Source organism: Siphateles boraxobius, unplaced genomic scaffold (assembly GCF_051911475.1).
Source record: "Siphateles boraxobius isolate OS27281-9 unplaced genomic scaffold, OSU_SipBor_1 6, whole genome shotgun sequence".
Taxonomy (NCBI): domain Eukaryota; kingdom Metazoa; phylum Chordata; class Actinopteri; order Cypriniformes; family Leuciscidae; genus Siphateles; species Siphateles boraxobius.
In genome coordinates this window covers 35,625,425-35,643,118 of record NW_027509186.1, presented here as the reverse complement: position 1 = coordinate 35,643,118, position 17,694 = coordinate 35,625,425, and the positions used below count along the sequence as shown (strand labels likewise).

The 17,694-nt window shown below is 35.1% G+C and overlaps 1 protein-coding gene across 2 annotated transcripts in view; it reads right to left on the bottom strand.

Annotated features, from left to right (window-relative positions):
• Positions 1-17,694, bottom strand: part of grik1b (glutamate receptor, ionotropic, kainate 1b) — a 41,961-nt gene that overhangs the window by 17,290 nt on the left and 6,977 nt on the right. For both annotated transcript variants that reach the window (XM_077207002.1, XM_077207004.1), the window contains exons 3-8: positions 10,719-10,886; positions 9,376-9,633; positions 8,304-8,485; positions 7,444-7,497; positions 6,306-6,479; positions 4,787-4,930 (exon numbers count right to left, since the gene is read on the bottom strand). In XM_077207002.1, the coding sequence (XP_077063117.1) occupies positions 4,787-4,930; positions 6,306-6,479; positions 7,444-7,497; positions 8,304-8,485; positions 9,376-9,633; positions 10,719-10,886 (980 nt within the window). The remainder of the gene's footprint in view (positions 1-4,786; positions 4,931-6,305; positions 6,480-7,443; positions 7,498-8,303; positions 8,486-9,375; positions 9,634-10,718; positions 10,887-17,694) is intronic.

Here is a 17,694-nt window from a genome sequence, read left to right as displayed (position 1 = left end):
ACTTTACCTCGCTGTATTAGCTCACACACACTGTTGTGTATTTTGGGGGGGTTTCTGACATTCTTTTTTATAGTATAGGCCTAGGGTATAAGACTGAGAGAGAAGGAATGAGATTCTTAATAGATTATTTTAGTCAAATGAATTTTAGTCAAAAAAATTAAAAATTTAACAATTAAATACATTAATTCATAAAATAAAAATATGATTAATTTAATGCATTTATAAATAAAAAAAAACTTGTATTTATATTAAGTAAATAATCAGATATATTTAATAAAATAATAAATTATTAATTTAATAAATTATTGTAAATAAATAAATTATTTTAAAATTATTTTTTATATTATTCTATTATTATTGTTTATTTAATGAATTCTTAATAAGTAAATTAATGAAATACATTAATTCATTCAATTAAAATATAATTAATTTAATACGTTTATAAATTAATGCATTTATTTATTTATTATATAAAACATACAATTATTTTCTAACAAGTACCTTGAATTTATATTAAATAAATCAACATTTTTTATTAAATAAAATTATTATTAATTTAATGAATTATTGTAAATAAATAAATGTAAAATACATTACATTTTTTCCCCCATTATTCTATTATCATTAATTCAATGAATTCTAGTTAATAATTATAGTAAATAAATAAATAAATGACTAACGGGCACTTTGTAGTGTCAGGACCTTGAGGATAAGGCTTGTAATGTGTAATGTCAAATTGAAATGTAAACCATAATTTCCTTGGTTACTCATTACTCCCTAGTTTGTTTCTGAGGTTACTTATGATCTGCACCTGTGTCTCAGTGTATTTATACTCCCTGTTTGGGGTCTACAGTATGTTTGGTTAAGGTTTATATTTCTCCTACACATCCCTGTTCTCTTTGCTTATTAAACATTGTTTATTTATGGTGCCTGCTACCACTACACGTGTCTTCAACCTTGCTACCTTCAATATTTATCTCAGCTTTTTATCATCTGTCTAAAGCAGACCCATTCACACAATGACAAACAGCTAAAACAAACAACCTAGAGATCCATAGATCACAAATAGTCACATGATCAACTGAAGTGCCCAGAGCAATAGATCAGCTCTGTTCTGCAAGGTGTTGTTAGTAAATGGACTCTATAATGAACCTCACGAAGTGGATACGTGAGCCAAGTCTGAGGGATACGAGCCAAATGGAGAGAACGATCTCCCCAACAGTGGATCTTTTACCCAGAACATGTGAATTTACAAGGATGCAGCGCTTATATAGTCAACAGACATTCAGTAAAGCCTGATGTGCAAATCCAGTGGATTATTTCTTTAATTTGCTGTGGGGTGGGTAGCATTCATAATCTTCACATACAGTAGTGGAGATCTTAAAAGACTTGCTTCATATACTTACATTGAGGCCGCATGACCTTTGTCCAGATTTGTTCTAGTCATTATTCTCTAGAGTAAATCTCTATAGATCCTTCCTTTTTATCACATCCTGCTCTCGATCGCATGTACAGTGAGCTCCAATTACCAACTGGCCATGATTAAACACACCAGATCCAGCAATGCTTAGCATAGCCTGTACTAACTGTACCAGGGGCTCTCACCAAGATCAAGAAGATGACATCATCATCATCATCATCATCATCATCATCATCATCATCATCATCATCATCATCATCATCATCATCATCATCATCATCATCGCCACCAGCACTGGATTAAAGAACTTCAGAGATGCATTATCTAACATTGAGTTCAGTGAAAGTGTCAGAAAACATCTCTTTTGACAGAGCTGAGCTGAAATGGAATTAAAATGTAACAAAACATTTTGTAATCTGGAAAAAATACATACAAACTAAACTAAAATATACTTTTATGATTCTAAAACTGCCCCCCCCCCCCAATTAATTTATTTAATAACTATATATTATAAATAATACTTATTATTATTGTTGTTGTTGTTATTTGTTGTTTAAATAAATAATCTATAAATTATTATAAATAATAACTTGTAAATGTAATAACTGATGTTGTTTTTAGTTTGCTTTTAAAATACCTGTCAATTCATGATTAACAATCATAATGATGATTATAATAATAATAATAAATTCATTTTTTTAACTTCATTCCTGTTTTTACTATTATTATTTTTTTAAACAAATTAAAAAATTATTAATAATAATAATATTTATTGTTGTTGTTTTTTGTTAATTTTTTAAATACCATAAATAATAAATTTTAAAACCTTTAAACCCCATCTTCCTTAAACAGGAACATGCCAATAAATGACAGAAAAAATAAATAAAATAAAAACTATGAACCATTCCTAGCTGCTCTCCATGATCTGTTTATTAAAGGAAATAAGCAAAAAATAAAAACTATTTTGAAACAATATAAAGAGAAAATGTCTCCAAAAAAATACATGAGGAGAACAACATAAAAAATATATATTTACATACAAAAATAATAATATGTTTCTTAGACACCGATCATGGTTCAGACAAACAGGTAATCCCGCCCCCAAATTCGAGAGATTGCTCGCTGCAAAGATGATGAGCAAGAAGACCCAACCACACCCTAACCTACCCATAACCCGATCACTAAACACAACCCCACCCATAGGTCCACAGAGGTGGACGCATAGACAGTAAAAGAAATGGACACAGCGACCCAGTTGATTTCAACGGAGAGAGTTGAAGCCAAACATGGGCACTCACTTCCTGATAGCCAAGCGTTCTGCGCAGGCTCAAACTGAGCTTGATGACGTAGATGTCACGTGAGCAACCTGACTGACAGTTGTAAATCTTCTAGTAGCTGTGCCAAGAATATGTGAAGTGTATTAACAGTAGCATTATGAGCAGAACACATGGGTATGCAGTATGAACAATATAGACAGATATGTGCAGTTTAATAACAGTAACATTTTAAGAGTAGTGTGGGTGTGTGTGGTTGACCCTGTCAAAGCAGCCCCATGGACGTGGTTATAATAATTAATGTTATATAACATATTACGCTATATAATTACAATATGACATGATAAAAGAAGTGGCTAAAATCGATTTTAAAATAGCCTACTTTAGGATTGTAATCGTTTGAGTAGCCTATCTGCAGTTCTAGTAATTTTAGTTAGTTAGTTTAGTTTATTTTGAACATGTTTATGTATATATCCATTAGATTTAAATATTTGGCTAGTACACACACACACACACACACACACACACACATAATACAATCAAACATAACAGATAAATAAATGCATGTAGGCTACAGCACAATCTTCCAAAATTATTAAAAATGATTCAAATATAGGCACATATGCAAATATTTTTTTCCCTTCCCTCGTTTCCTTCTACATCAAACAGAATAATAACCCATCCAAAAAATACTTCTTAGTATGAGCCCAGGAACCATATAATAATGTCCCCTCGAGTCATTTTCGTATCCATTCAATATTACATGACCATATAATATTCCAATATATAAAGAATTGTGAGCTAGGTGTAAAATCATGTAGTTTTGGCTAATAAATCACGGTCACAAACACTTGAACAAAACCGTTTTTCTTTATTTCACGTTATGTAGGCATTTTGTACATATGGCTTCCGAACGGGATCACATTCATCTTCAAGCGTAGATGTGTAAATAAATAAAGGAACAACGTTAACCGCGATAGACATTGAGATGTTTTTTTCTTCTTCCATTGCCTGTATAATTTCCTGATTAATTTAATTTAATTTAATTTCCCCATCCCCCGTAGGTGTAGTAGTAGATAAATAATTTAAAGTTCGTGGATAAATGTTACTTCATATGTATTCACTTGCCACATATCGAATTATTTCCAATTCCTCAAAAACGTTGTTTAAATATTTTGTCGCGTTGCTTTTATGGACTCTATCTATGCCATGGGCTGACTTTAGACAGTAAAAGACTGCCTGCGAGACTGTGCGAGCTTCTCCTCCTGTCTATACGGTAATGTCTCTATTGTGCGACATAAAGTCGCGTGGTTATGACGCAATTTTTAGCCTATTTTTACAAGAATGGCTTCTACGGGGCCATAACGTAAGATACAAAGTAATGGAGCCTTTTATACATTGTTGTGTTTCTTTAGAAATAAATAATGGACAAATGGAGTCTTTGGACACCTCAGATGTAAAGTTATTCGCTGTCAAAGTGACGCCAAAATGAATGGGAGTCAATGGGATGCTAACAGCAGGAGATAGCCAGCTACAATGGCGGCCCCCGGAGGCAGCTTCAACTTCCGGCTGATGGATTACACCCTTGGGTGGACGTCAGTCACGCTATCGGTTGAGTCCATGTTATATCGGCCCATTCGGTTACAGTTCCCTTCTGTGCCTCTAGTGGAGCAGAAATTACACGCTTCACCTTTAAATGAAGAGATCCGCAACTGCATCAGTAATTCAGCTGGAGCCATTACACACTCCACTCGTCCAACACACATTCATCCTCCAGCCTGCAATGCCAACATGCTGACTCAACAATACCTCCTCCAAAACAGGAAGACAAGAACACTTGGAAGATCTCATTGGGAGAGAGTGTACATAAATCACTGCAGCTGTTTAGAAGAGCCTCAAAACACTTTGCAGAAAACTGAGAACTGATGCATTCGGACTGAACCCTCTATCCCAGTTCAGGAGTGTCTGACACAGTTTAAAAGATTATATATGATAATTCTGTCATCATTTACTAATCCATGAGTCATTCAAATGTACATGATGAGTAAAGGATGACTGAATTTTCTTTTTGGGTTTTAGCAGGAGCATTTACCTCTTTGAACAGGCTGATGAATCTGGAGCCGAAGCGCCAGGGTTTGTGCCGGTGACACTGTAGTGAGCTCACGGTGACCTGAGACGCTCGCTGGGACGCGGACGCCACCATATACACCGCGTCGTACATCAGCGCTGCTTCAGTCTGAGACACACACAGAGACAGGATTCATCAGACATGATACTACACTACCTGTTCAAATAATCAAATGACTCACTTCTTTCTAAATTCAATTCTGGGATCAAAAGACACTTGGTATTAAGTAATATTATCGATTTTACTGCACTGACACTGAGAACAAGAGATCAGCAAGATAACAGGGGACAAGAGATGACATGATTGTAAAGCGCTTTGGGTGTACAGTAGTACATATGTAAGCGCTATATAAACGCCTCATTCTTTCAAGAAAACTTGAACTGATGGACACTTATTGAACTGACGTGAATCAACACTGAACTGACTCAAGCTGAATAATGACACTATTATCTTCAATAGAGCTGCTTTACAGTTCAATTGAGTTCATTTCATAACTGATGAACTTTGCACCATTGACACTGTTACTAAATTAAAATGAATTAACACTGAACTAAACTAAGCTGTCGTTGTCTTCTGTAGAGCTGAAATTGAATTTGTTTCATAATTGAAGAATTTTGCGTAATTTCGTATCTATTAATGTGAAACTGCTTTGAAACATTAGTATATGAACAAATAAATGTGAGGACTTGGTCAATGCACAATAATGTATAATTTGATCAAGTATTAAGGTAAAACCATTTTGTGGAGATGTCTTTTTTGGACTATGGTAAAAACATGCTATTTATCTTTAGAGTGCCGTGATATCATGATATATATCATATATATATATTATATATATAACTATAATATAACTAATTATTCAGTATCATCCAAGCTAACAAAAATGTTCTGAATGTTCTCTGAATGATCTAAAATATCCAGTTTTTAAAAAAATATTTCAAAAAATGTTTTCCCCTTGATTATGTTAAGGGAACATTGCATTTTATCATTCTACATCCACCAACATTATTGGAATGATACTTTTGAATGTTTTCCCCACATTCCGAAACATTTAAACATTTACACATTTATATTTAACATTTAAAAAATGAACATGAACGTCGAACTAAAACGTTTCCGGAAAAAAACGCTCCTTGACCGATGTACAAATAATGTTGGTGGCACTTTATTTTACAGTCCTGTTCCGCATTTATACACATGTACTTATTATAGTAATTATAATAACTGTAATAACTAGGCACTAACCCTAAACGTAACCTTAACCCACGTAGTTACCTTATATTACCAGTACTTTCTTGGTTTAGTACACTGTATGTTAACGTTTTAAAAACATTATTAAAGAACAGGCAACGTCCCCTGTTAGCTGGGATAATATATGTCAAAATACCATAGTGTTGTTTTGTACCATTTTTTTTTTGGTACTAGAATAGAGCAAAACTTGACTATCTGTAATATCTGATGTATATGTAGAAGATGCACAGACTGTCATCATGCCGTCCAGCAGGCCGGTCTCAGGTTTGGGTGGAGCCTGCAGGCGCTCCATGGACCACTTCTCCACCACTGACGCCACCTGAGGGTTTCCGATGTTGAGCAGACGGAAACCCGTCATGTTCACCCCGCTGTATCTGTACGGCTCCAGATCCAGTGCAAACAGATCCTGAGGCATATATATCAACACATGAGCTCACTCCTTACAGATGAACTTAAACGCTTTAGAAAGAATATTTGTTCTTCTCTCTATGGACTGCAGAAGGGATGACGTGTTTTTGTAGCCCAAACCCCAGAAATTAGCATTTTAGCACGTCCGGTTCCATCGTCCTGAAGTCAACAAGTTTTTGTTTAAATGCTTGGAATAAGGTCTAGTTAACAGAAGCTCAAGATATTTTCATGTTTTATTCTACAACATAAAATACAGCAGTAAGTCGTGAGATCATGGTATAGTTTGTTGGTAACACTTTCCAATAAGGTTCATTAGTTAACATTAGTTAACTACTTTAGGTAACATGAACTTAGAATGAACAATACTTCTACAGCATTTATTAATCTTAGATAATGTTAATTTCAACATTTACTAATATGTTATTAAAATCAAAGGTTGTATTTGTTAACATTAGTTAATGCACTGTGAAGTAACATGAACAAACAATGAATAGCTGGAGTTTTATTAACTAACATCAACAAAGATTAATACATACTGTAACAAATGCTCATTGTTGGTTCATGTTAGTTAGTTAACAAATGAAATATTATTGTAAAGTGTTACCAGTTTGTTAATAGCCTAACTTTTGCTTTTTACATCTGATGACTATATTTAGGCTTCAAAATACATTAAAGTTGTGTTCACTTGTGAATATTACCATGATGAACAAAATGTGTAACGATCAAATTTGTTCATCACAGAGTTTATTTTTTGCAATAATCCAAAAGCCAATGGAACAATCCTATTGGGTTTTTATCAGGGGAAGCAGGGTGATGCGAACTTACAGGTTGGCCTACAAAAATACATCCTCACTGCAGCATCTATGACTGAAAACATTAAATGCAAACCAGCAGAACACATGTTGTTGAAAATCCCTGTCAAAACAATGACATAACCAAAGAAAACCATTTAAGAAACTCACCAGAGTGGTAAAAAAGAAATGGTAGTATTCTGTCATCATGCCCATCGACAACAGCTAGAGCAGAAAGAGAGAGAAAGAGAACGTGTTAAACCTCCTTCTGCATCAGCATACTCATATGAGCATTAGATATTAAAGACACAGATGTACAGTGTTTGCTCTGACCCCACAAGACCTGAAATCTAAACACTGGAATAAAGCATGACTGTGTCTTTCTGTAACAACAGCCACAAAGTGGAGCAATCAAACGCATCACATTTGATGGGGATTTAGTTTAGGGATTTGTATTTGTATTACTGTAATACAGTAAATGGGATTTGATGATGTCAATGTATGACATCAGACATCGCTGAATAATGTCATAATATCACATGATATCAAATTCAAAACAGGTAATGCTCTACTCTTTTACTTTACTACTACAATCTCTTTCCTACTAAACTTTTAAACAAGGCTTTGTCTCGACAAACTTTGCTTTTCAAGTCACAAATTGAAGTCAGTTAATCTAATTTTGTGTTGTTTTCTTAAATCAAGATAAATTTAGTCGAGAAGCCAAAATACTTAAGATATTACGTTTTGTTTTCTAAAAAAATAAAAATAAAAATCATCACAATTAAGAGAGTTCATGCGTGAAACAAGAAAAACATTTGCCATTGGGGTCAGAAAAAATATGCTTAATTCAAAGGAAAAAAAAGTCCTTCTTTATTTTTGCATTGCATGACTGCATTCAAACATTTAAACTGGAATGTTTGCTTCCTCAATTCAAATTGAAATTAAATTCAAAATGGAATTAGAATTTGGAACTGGAAAAGGCATTCCCAAGCCAGTTGTGAATGTTGCTCAGTCCCGGTGTGTTCCAGTACCTGTTTGAGGACGTCTGCTCCGGTCTGGTACGAGCAGTCAAAGATGACACAAAACTCTTTCCCCTTCTTCATCTCTTTAAGAAGCGGACGGGCATCTTTACTTCCTATCGGTAACTGTCGGATTTTGATCTTGATACTGTACCGCGACGGAGCCTTGATCAGCTCCTGAAGACGAATTAGCCCTAGAAATATTGCATAGACAACATCAGCAAAGACGATAGAAACGCACTACCATTCAAAAGTTGTTGTTTTTTAAAAGAAATTTAATTCAGACACATTAAATTAGTCAAACAAGACAGTAAAGATATTTATAATGTTAAAAAATATGATATTTTAAATGTTTTTTTAAAAAAAATTATTTTAACTTTCTATTCATCAAAGAATCACAGTTTCCACAAAGAAATGCAGCAGCACAACTGTTTTCAACACTGATAATAATCAGAAATGTTTCTTGAGCAGCAAATTATCAAATCATACGAGCCAAAGTTGATACTTCGGTAACACTGTTTTAAGTTGATGTAGTCACATGTTACTACATGTACTTACTATAGAAATAACAGTAAATTAGGCATAATTACAGGTAACTAACCCTAAGACGTGAAACTACACGAAACAAAAATCGCTGCAAAAGATGCTTTCCAACAGGTTTTATCGTAGTTTTCGTCCAGCTCCATTAACTTAAGTCAGAACAAAACTACGATAAAACCTGTTGGAAAGCATCTTTTGCAGCGATTTTTGTGTGAGCATATCAGTGAACACCCCAGACCACTCGGTGAGTTTCACGTCTTTGTAAACTAAAGTTTGATGCGTTTTATGAATGATTGTTCCAGTGCCCCTATGACACCATTGTGTAGGTGGATGGTGCTAACACAGAAACCGAAAATTCTCGGGACAGCAGCATTTGTCCAAATTTCAATCTTAACCGTTCTATTTCATCAGAAACGATCTTGAAATAGGGCTTTAAATGTAAAATACCGAACTTGTCCTTCAAAATAAAGTGTAACCGATTCTCCTGAGAAATGAAAGAGACACATCTGAGCAATAAAAAGGTGTTTCTGCTGAGTCAGCCCACCTGTTGCGTCCTCGTACACCACCGTCACGGCTTTCCACTTGTAGAACTGCACGATGTCCAGCACAGCGCGGCTGATGGAGGCGTAGTCGGGGTACAGGTTGATGTAGAAGCTGTCTTTGTTGTCCACAGACGGGTGTTTCCAGCGGGTCTGGATGTGAGGAACCTCCAGCGCGTTACAGATGGACTGGACCGCACTCACTGAAGAACTGTGGGACGGGCCGAACACCGCGGCCACACCGAGAGCCAGCTGATCACAGGCTGACAGCAAGACCAACAGAACATCAGTGACTTCATTAACACACTGATCAAATATTACCCCTAACTCAACTTCAAATGTTAACTTCAGCTGCCTTAAATGTTTAAGTATAATCAAACTGGCCGTTCAAGTCACTTCAACTCATTTTTTTTAAATCTCGCCAACACTCTTGAAATTAAAGGTTCTAAAAGGATTCCCAAAACTTTCTTTTCTTAGTGTGCAGAACATTTTATAATCTTTTTCCACTAAAAAGAACCTTTTGTGCTTTGAAAAGATTCCATGGATTTGAAAGGTTCTTTATGGAACTATTGATGGCAATAAAGAACCTTTACTTTTAAGAGTGTTGAATCTTGTACAACTTAGAAAAAAATGAAGTTGAAATTGGTTCATTTATTTTGATGCGGTAAAGTAACGGGAAAACATATATTGCAATAATTTATCGATCATATCATCTTTATAGTGTATATTCAAATGCAATTATATAAAATAAACTACTAATAGATACATTAAAAAAAAAAGCTTTTGTTTTTAGTTTTCATGTTATTTTTAGTTTAACTTTTAGTCATTTCGTTATGTGCTTTTGTCATTTTACTACTTTTTTGGTTTTTTAAATATTGTTATTTAGGTTTAATTATTTTTTATTTCAGTTTAATTTTATTCAGTTTTAGTTTTTATTTATTTCCAGTAAATGATCTAATAACTTTCCAAAGCAACCTTTTTCTAATTCTAATTTTTATATTACTATATAAACTAATATTTATATTTTATTTTATTTAAGCTTTATTTTAATCAACAGATATGTTTTTAATAGTTTTATATGTTTTTCATATGTAATTGTTATATGATTTATATGTTTTCAACACATTGAATTAAATGTGAAATTTTGAAATGTGAAAAACTGAAGTAGTATTTTCTTTTTTAAACAGATTTTAGAAAAAAATCTATGCTACCATTCCTGTAGCTCAAATGGTAAAGCATGGGGCTTGCAACACGAAAGTCATGGGTTCGATTCCCAGGGAATGCATGAACTGATCCGTGTTGCTTTGAATAAAAGTGTCTGTCAAACGTGTGGATGTAAGTATCACACCTCGTCTTGAGGCCTCGAAGCTGTCGAACAGGTTGATTCTCTGGATGTCGTAGGTGAGGGTGGTGTTGGGCATTAAAGTCCTGTTTCTGTTAATGTTGGTTACAGCGAATTTGAAGGCAAGTTCCTCCACGCTAATCGGTTCATTCTCAAGTGTCTCGAAAATCCCACCTGCATAGACAGAAAAAGGAAAAATTGTTTGGTCAAAAAAGAAATTAGTAACCTCAAATCTCCTTTAGAGATCTCAACAATGTCTCAAATGCATTTTATAGCTCTAATCTTTTACTGTGTGTCAACTAAGAAGAATTCGAGTTTTTAGTCATGCTTCATTCCAGAAAATATGTTTCTCCAAAGATTTAAGCATACAAACCATTAAAGTAACGTACATGTATGGTGAAGGTTACAATTCTGCAATTGAAACAATTATTACCCTAAGATAAGAGCCATACTGATGTTCTCACAATCTCTGTTGATTTCTCAAGCAGCACAAAACAGTTTATGAATTTTCGGTCATGACGTCTCTAATCCTTAAATGACCTTAAATCTACATGACAATCAACTATATTGACAGAATATGACAAAAACAAATACAAAATCTGCTTTAGTGCACAGCATACACGCATATCTGTACAGGAGCACAAGTTTAAATTATTATTAGTCAAACCAGAAGTGTGATGATAAATGCACTACACACACGCATTGTTGTTTATATGCAAAAATGGTAAATGGTAAACGGTAAATGGACTGCATTTATATAGTGCTTTCACTGACCCAATGGCCACCAAAGCGCTTTACATATTGCCTCACATTCACCCATTCACTCACTCACTCATACACCGACGGTGGTGTCAGCCATGCAAGGCGCCATCCAGCTCGTCGGGAGCAGTTGGGGTTAGGTATCTTGCTCATGGACACCTCGACACTTGGTCAGGTGGAACCGGGGATCGAACCACCAACCTTTCGGTTTGTAGACACCCTATAAAAAAATATATATATATATTTTGGCATCTATGGTTCCTTGAAGAACCTTTAACATTCACGTAACTTTACCATTGGACAAAATGTTCTTTAGATTGGAAAAAAAAATCTTTAGATTATTAATATGTTATTTTAAAAAAACTTTGGGAATCAAAAACGGTTCTTATAGCATCACTGTGAGAGAAAAAAAAACTCTTTTGGAGCATTTATTTTACGTGTATAAAGCGAATTGACCAGCATTTCAAATGAACGATTAACATTTCCATTCTTCAAACAAATTAAAGAACAAACAGTTACAGTCCTTCAACATATCCTGTTAATGAAGTACATCTGATATATCCTGACAAACAGACAAACCTCCAGTGAAGTTCATGACTTGTATGTACTGTAAATGTGACAAAAATTTTGACCTAATGTTATATTTATACAGATATATATATATATATTTATGTTATATTTATGTTATATTTATACAGATATATATATAATTATAGCACAGTTGTTGCCCTAAGTGACACAAAACATGACCAAAGGGTGGAAACACTTGTTAACTATGGGATAACGTGATTTTAGCAGTACAGTTTGTTTAGTTAGTCATTTTATTGAGTTACGATGAGTAAAAGTCTATTGTTTAATATTCATGATATTTGACCAAAATAGTTATTTAAATCAAAATTGTTCTTGTTTAGTTAACCTTTCTTGTTCCCCACGAACCACATCAAATCAGCACATGTTTTTTCAGTCGCCCGTTTGAAAGATGACAACTCTGGAACAATCCTCCGACGCCAGCGATTGGCTGCGAGCACCTCGGAAAACAACTTCAACAGGATTTTTTTGGAGAGAGTGTGATTGATGTTGTAAGAGAGGAGAGGTAGAGAACGAGGGGGCAAGGCCTCCCCCTCTGGGCTCTGATTGTGAATGACCTTTCTCTTCCACTGAGAGACCCTTGTGTGGGTGAACCACGCTCAAATCCAGCCCGATAAACACCAGGGTTAATTACGGTTAGCAAAGCACACCACACCGGAGCTGCTCTCTTCCGTGGGGAATATTTCATTTTCACAGGAGGGATAAAAATACAGACTTTCTCAAGGTAATGACATCTCATTGTGACTGTTCGAGCAGAACCACTTACAGGCTTATGTGAAAAGGGCATGAAAATCAAATATGTACTAAAGCTTCAGATGTTCAAATTATTCCTGCGGAACCGCACAAATTCATTTCAATGGTCTTGACAGCTTCGTCGTTCCACTGTTCAGCTGCCATGTTTGCTTTAATGATGCTTTATCTTATGATATGCTGCATGAACTAATTGCATTATTTATTTAGCAAAGCATGCATTTATTTATTTATTTATGCATTCATTTATTAAAAAACAGACAGCTAAATATCTATCTATCTATCTATCTATCTATCTATCTATCTATCTATCTATCTATCTATCTATCTATCTATCTATCTATCTATCTATCTATCTATCTATCTATCCTTTTCCTTTAGGATGCTGCCTTAGAAGTATACAGTGTACCGCAAGGAAGATCACTATAGGTTTGGACAGAACCATAGAGGGCATGACAGATATTTAGCTCATGTTTAATATATGACATTTAAGACATTTTTGTTTTAGGTTAGAAATGCATAAACACCTCTATGAACCCTTAATCGAAGGAAAATACATGACAGCAATCACACACTCTCTTTGTTCACCGATTATGTTAGAATATTAATGTAGAGCAGCTCTGCAACTGCAGCATCATTTGTTATTTATTTCATTAAAAGGAATTTCGGTAACACTTCACAATAAGATTCATTATTTCATCACATGAACTAACAATGAGCAATACATTTCTTACAGTATTTATTCATCTTTCTTAATAAAAATAAAGCTGTTCATGTTACAGTGCATTAACTACTGTTAACAAATACAACCTTTAATTTTAATAATGTATTAGTAAATGTTGAAATTAATATTAACTAAGATTAAAAAATGCTGTAGAAGTAATGTTCATTCTTAGTTTATAACTAATGAACCTTATTGTAAAGTGTTACTGGTATTTCTATTTCAGACTTAAAGGAATAGTTCACCCATAAATGAATAACTCACCCTCATGTCGTTCTAAACACGAAAGACTTTCGTTTATCCTTACAAAATTTGGACTAAACCGCTAAATTCATATGGATTCATTTTACAATCTCTTTATGAACCTTTTAAAGCGTCAAAGTGGTACTGTAGTTGTGTAGCTGTCAACGGAGGGACAGAAATCTCTCTGATTTCATCAAAAAGATATTTATTTGTGTTTCTGAAGATGAACGAAAGTCTTGCGGGTTTGTAACGACATGACGGTGAGTAATCAATGACAGATATTCATTGTTGGTGTTACGTGTGGGTATATTAAACCATTAGTGTGTGTGTTATTTCTTTTGAGTTCGTAGGTGGAGATTTGAGAAGGGATTTTCCCTGCACAGCGGAAGTGAAGTGACGTCATGGGAGTTCCTGCTATTTAAGCTGTGACGGCGTTGCTCTCGCTCTCTCTCCGACTCTCTTGCCTGATTGCCAGCTGGGGGTTTCTAGCCTTACGGCGAGATCACTCTTTGTTTTGCCTCGCCATGCTGGAGCGATCCTGGTGATTGTTTCTTTGACTTTAGTTTATTCGTTTAAACCAGGTAGTGGTGTTATTTTCTCAGTAAACTTTTTGTTATTTATTTAGTACAGTGAAGGTAAGCAGCTGCCCGGAAGATTCACCCGTTCTAGTTCTTTTCGGGAGTTAGGTAATTTTTTATTTATTTAACCTTTATTTAAGCAGGTTTGTCTCATTGAGATCAAAATCTCTTTTTCAAGAGAGACCTGGCCAAGATAGCAGTACAAATTAGGTCACAAAATCACAGAACAAACACAAAAGAGGCAAAGACAACTCAAGTACATTTCAATTTAAATAAAAGTGCCATTAATTAAAACATTTGCACGTGTGGATCGACTCATGTTCTATAGTTTTAACATAACCTTTAAAATCATTTAAGGAAATTAGACACTGTAGTTTAAGTGTTTTCTGTAAATCATTCCAAGTAGAAGGTGCAACAAACATGAAAGCCTTTTTGAACAACTCTGTCTGGGCTTGAGGTACATTCAATAAAATAGTTTTCTGGGACCGTAAACCATAGGTACTCTGTGTAAAAGTAAGAAAGTAGTTCCAGGAGGTAAGATCTCTCCTGGAACTATAGGGTTAGTTAAGGGTTCCTGTTTTTCCTGTAGCTGCCCTACCTGTGTTGTTTATTTTGGTTAACTTATGATTTATTGCTTGTTCATCTCATGAGGTGCTTTGTCTCTGTCATTAAAGCTTATGGTGTGATTAACATCAGAAATGCTACCCAATCGCCTGTGATTTTTGATATGTTCGGTCCTTGTCTTTTGTATGATTTAAACGAGCTGAATTAGATTAAGGGCCGTAACATGAACTAACCCTTTAAATAAGAGCGAGGAAGTCAAGCGTGACGGGTCCTGATCTGCTTGTTGCTGGGTTACTGGTTAAGGCACCTGGTTTTCACAGAGCTGTGTGTAAAGTCAATGTCTTCAGAAACAAATGCACCGTCAAGCTTCACAGGGCAGCAATGCCTCACAGGGGCCAACAAACACACAATTGGTTTTGCTGAGCTTGGAAATACTGATGTATGAAAATAGCAATAATTCAGTACCATTATACTTTACAGTACAAACCAGTCTGAAACCATGAGAACAACCTCTTTTATCTTTCAAATAAAACAGGCAAAATTCAACTCAATGCACATTTACTACCAAAAAACAGCTTTTATTTATTTTATTTCAGGTTTATTTAACAGGGACATCGCATACTAATAATACATAAATTAATGTATAGTATGCCAGAATTAGCCAAAAAGGATATTTTACATCTGCTGTCCCTGGACAGATCGTAATATGTCACACCTGTCCTGCCCGTACCTGACGCACGGGTCGCCATTTTTTTTTAACCAGGAGTTAAGAAAGAAATCAAACCGTTACAGGCTTGTTTACTCTGCGGAAGCTTCTCTACAAATTCAAAGTCGTCTTGTGCACATGCTAATCCACGTCTGTAAACACATTGCACGCATCATTTTGAGATTAACTACCCCATGAACAGCAAATCCGCAAAGTAGCTCAAAGTGACCAGTTTCCACAAGACACTGCATGTAAACGTCTCTGATTTGGTGTACCAGCGTGGAGCCGCTGTTGACATGATGCTCGGAATAATCAGGGAAAACCCACCGATCCCAACGAACACCTGGCGAACAAACTGGAGTCATCCTTGAATTTTACTTCCAGTAAAACAAGTCTTTTCCTTCTTAAACTCTCCTGTTCATTGTTTATATCTGGTAATACATTGGTTGCATTACGTTTCCCAGCAGAACCTGTAAAGACTACCTGAAATCCATACTTGAGTCAAGTCAAGTCACCTTCATTTATATAGCTCTTTTTTTACACGGTATTTTTGTCATTGGTTGTTGCGTTAAATCTTACCCAGATACAATAGTGCTATTTTCTGACTGGCTATTGTGTTGCTCGACGAACAACATGAGAGGATACGCGCTTGATTCCTACCGGTTGAGCAGCGCGGCCAGAGTTTTGGGCGCTGCGGCATATTAAATATATTACAAATAGTTTTTCAGCGTGAGAAATACAATGTGTGGTGGGAGAGCCCTGTACCAGTGAAAAACAAGAAACTGTTGATTTGTGAGGAGAGCAATCACACAGTTTATTTTCTAAAATCAAAATAAAGCTGAACACCTCAAAATTGCTATAAATCAAGGTTCATATAACAGTCTCTTAAACGCCTACAAACTCTCAAGCCTCAGTTAAGCTGCTAAAAAAAAAAACACAATATCCTTCAAAAAAATCTCTTCGATATTACAGATACATAAAATAACGTTAAGTAAAATGAAATATTCAAAGCCTAGTTACACTGGATGTGCTGGTTTTGGCCTCGTCACCGGCTGTAGTCATGTTCTCATCTCATATATGAAACACTACCTGCTAATACACTCACATTTGCGCAAAGTAGCCTTGTTGATGAGTTTGGGTGAGTAACGGCGAAACACACAAGATACAGTTTCTTCAGTGCTCTGTAGATGGCGATATTCTTTTTTAACAGAAATAAACTGCTACAGAAAAACGAGGTGCCATGCAAAGGCTGCGTCCGAAAACAGCAGTGACTTGTTGCCTTGCTGCCCTATCAGGCAATGACTTTGCAGGCAGCGTCTACGCATTTCAGACAGACTTCTGAGGCAGCGTAACAGTTTAATGATCAACAGAAACATACAGCGAGCTTTGGTGAAAAGTAGTATTTAACAGTATTTAATGAATACAATAGTAATTTCTCGCTAGAAAAGAGATCATAAGTGGAAAATGTTGATCAAAAATGCACATTTACACACAAACTGATGACTGGATGCAACTTTTAGACGTCATCTTTATTTTTCTAGCTCAACTGTCACAGAATGGAACGCACGGGATTGTGGGATATCAAAGGCAACAAAGGATACATCTATGTTGCCTTCAAATATCCATCAGATGAAGGTCTCTCAGGAGACAGGAGGAGAAACTAACATTGGATTCGGATGTGTCTTGATGGCCTCTTTCGGACGCAGCCAAAACGTAACGAGTAACTGCATTACTCATCACAAATGTATTGGAGTTAAGAGTACATACTTATTCAAAAATGTAGACAAGTAGAGAGTAAAAGTTGCTAATATCCATCTACTATAATATAGTAACTAATTACATTTACTTTAATACTTTACACCACTGCAGATAACTTTGTGAATTGCATGCTTGCCGTTTATTGACCGCTGCAAAATTATATGTGAAACTGAAACACTTTTGTAATCATTCTGCTAAATAAATTAAATTAAAAACATTAAAAATAATATATATTTTTTTTAATAATATATTTTCAAATTTGTAATACTTTTTTGATAATTCCAGTAAAATTGCATGCTTCCCAGTTCCCACTAC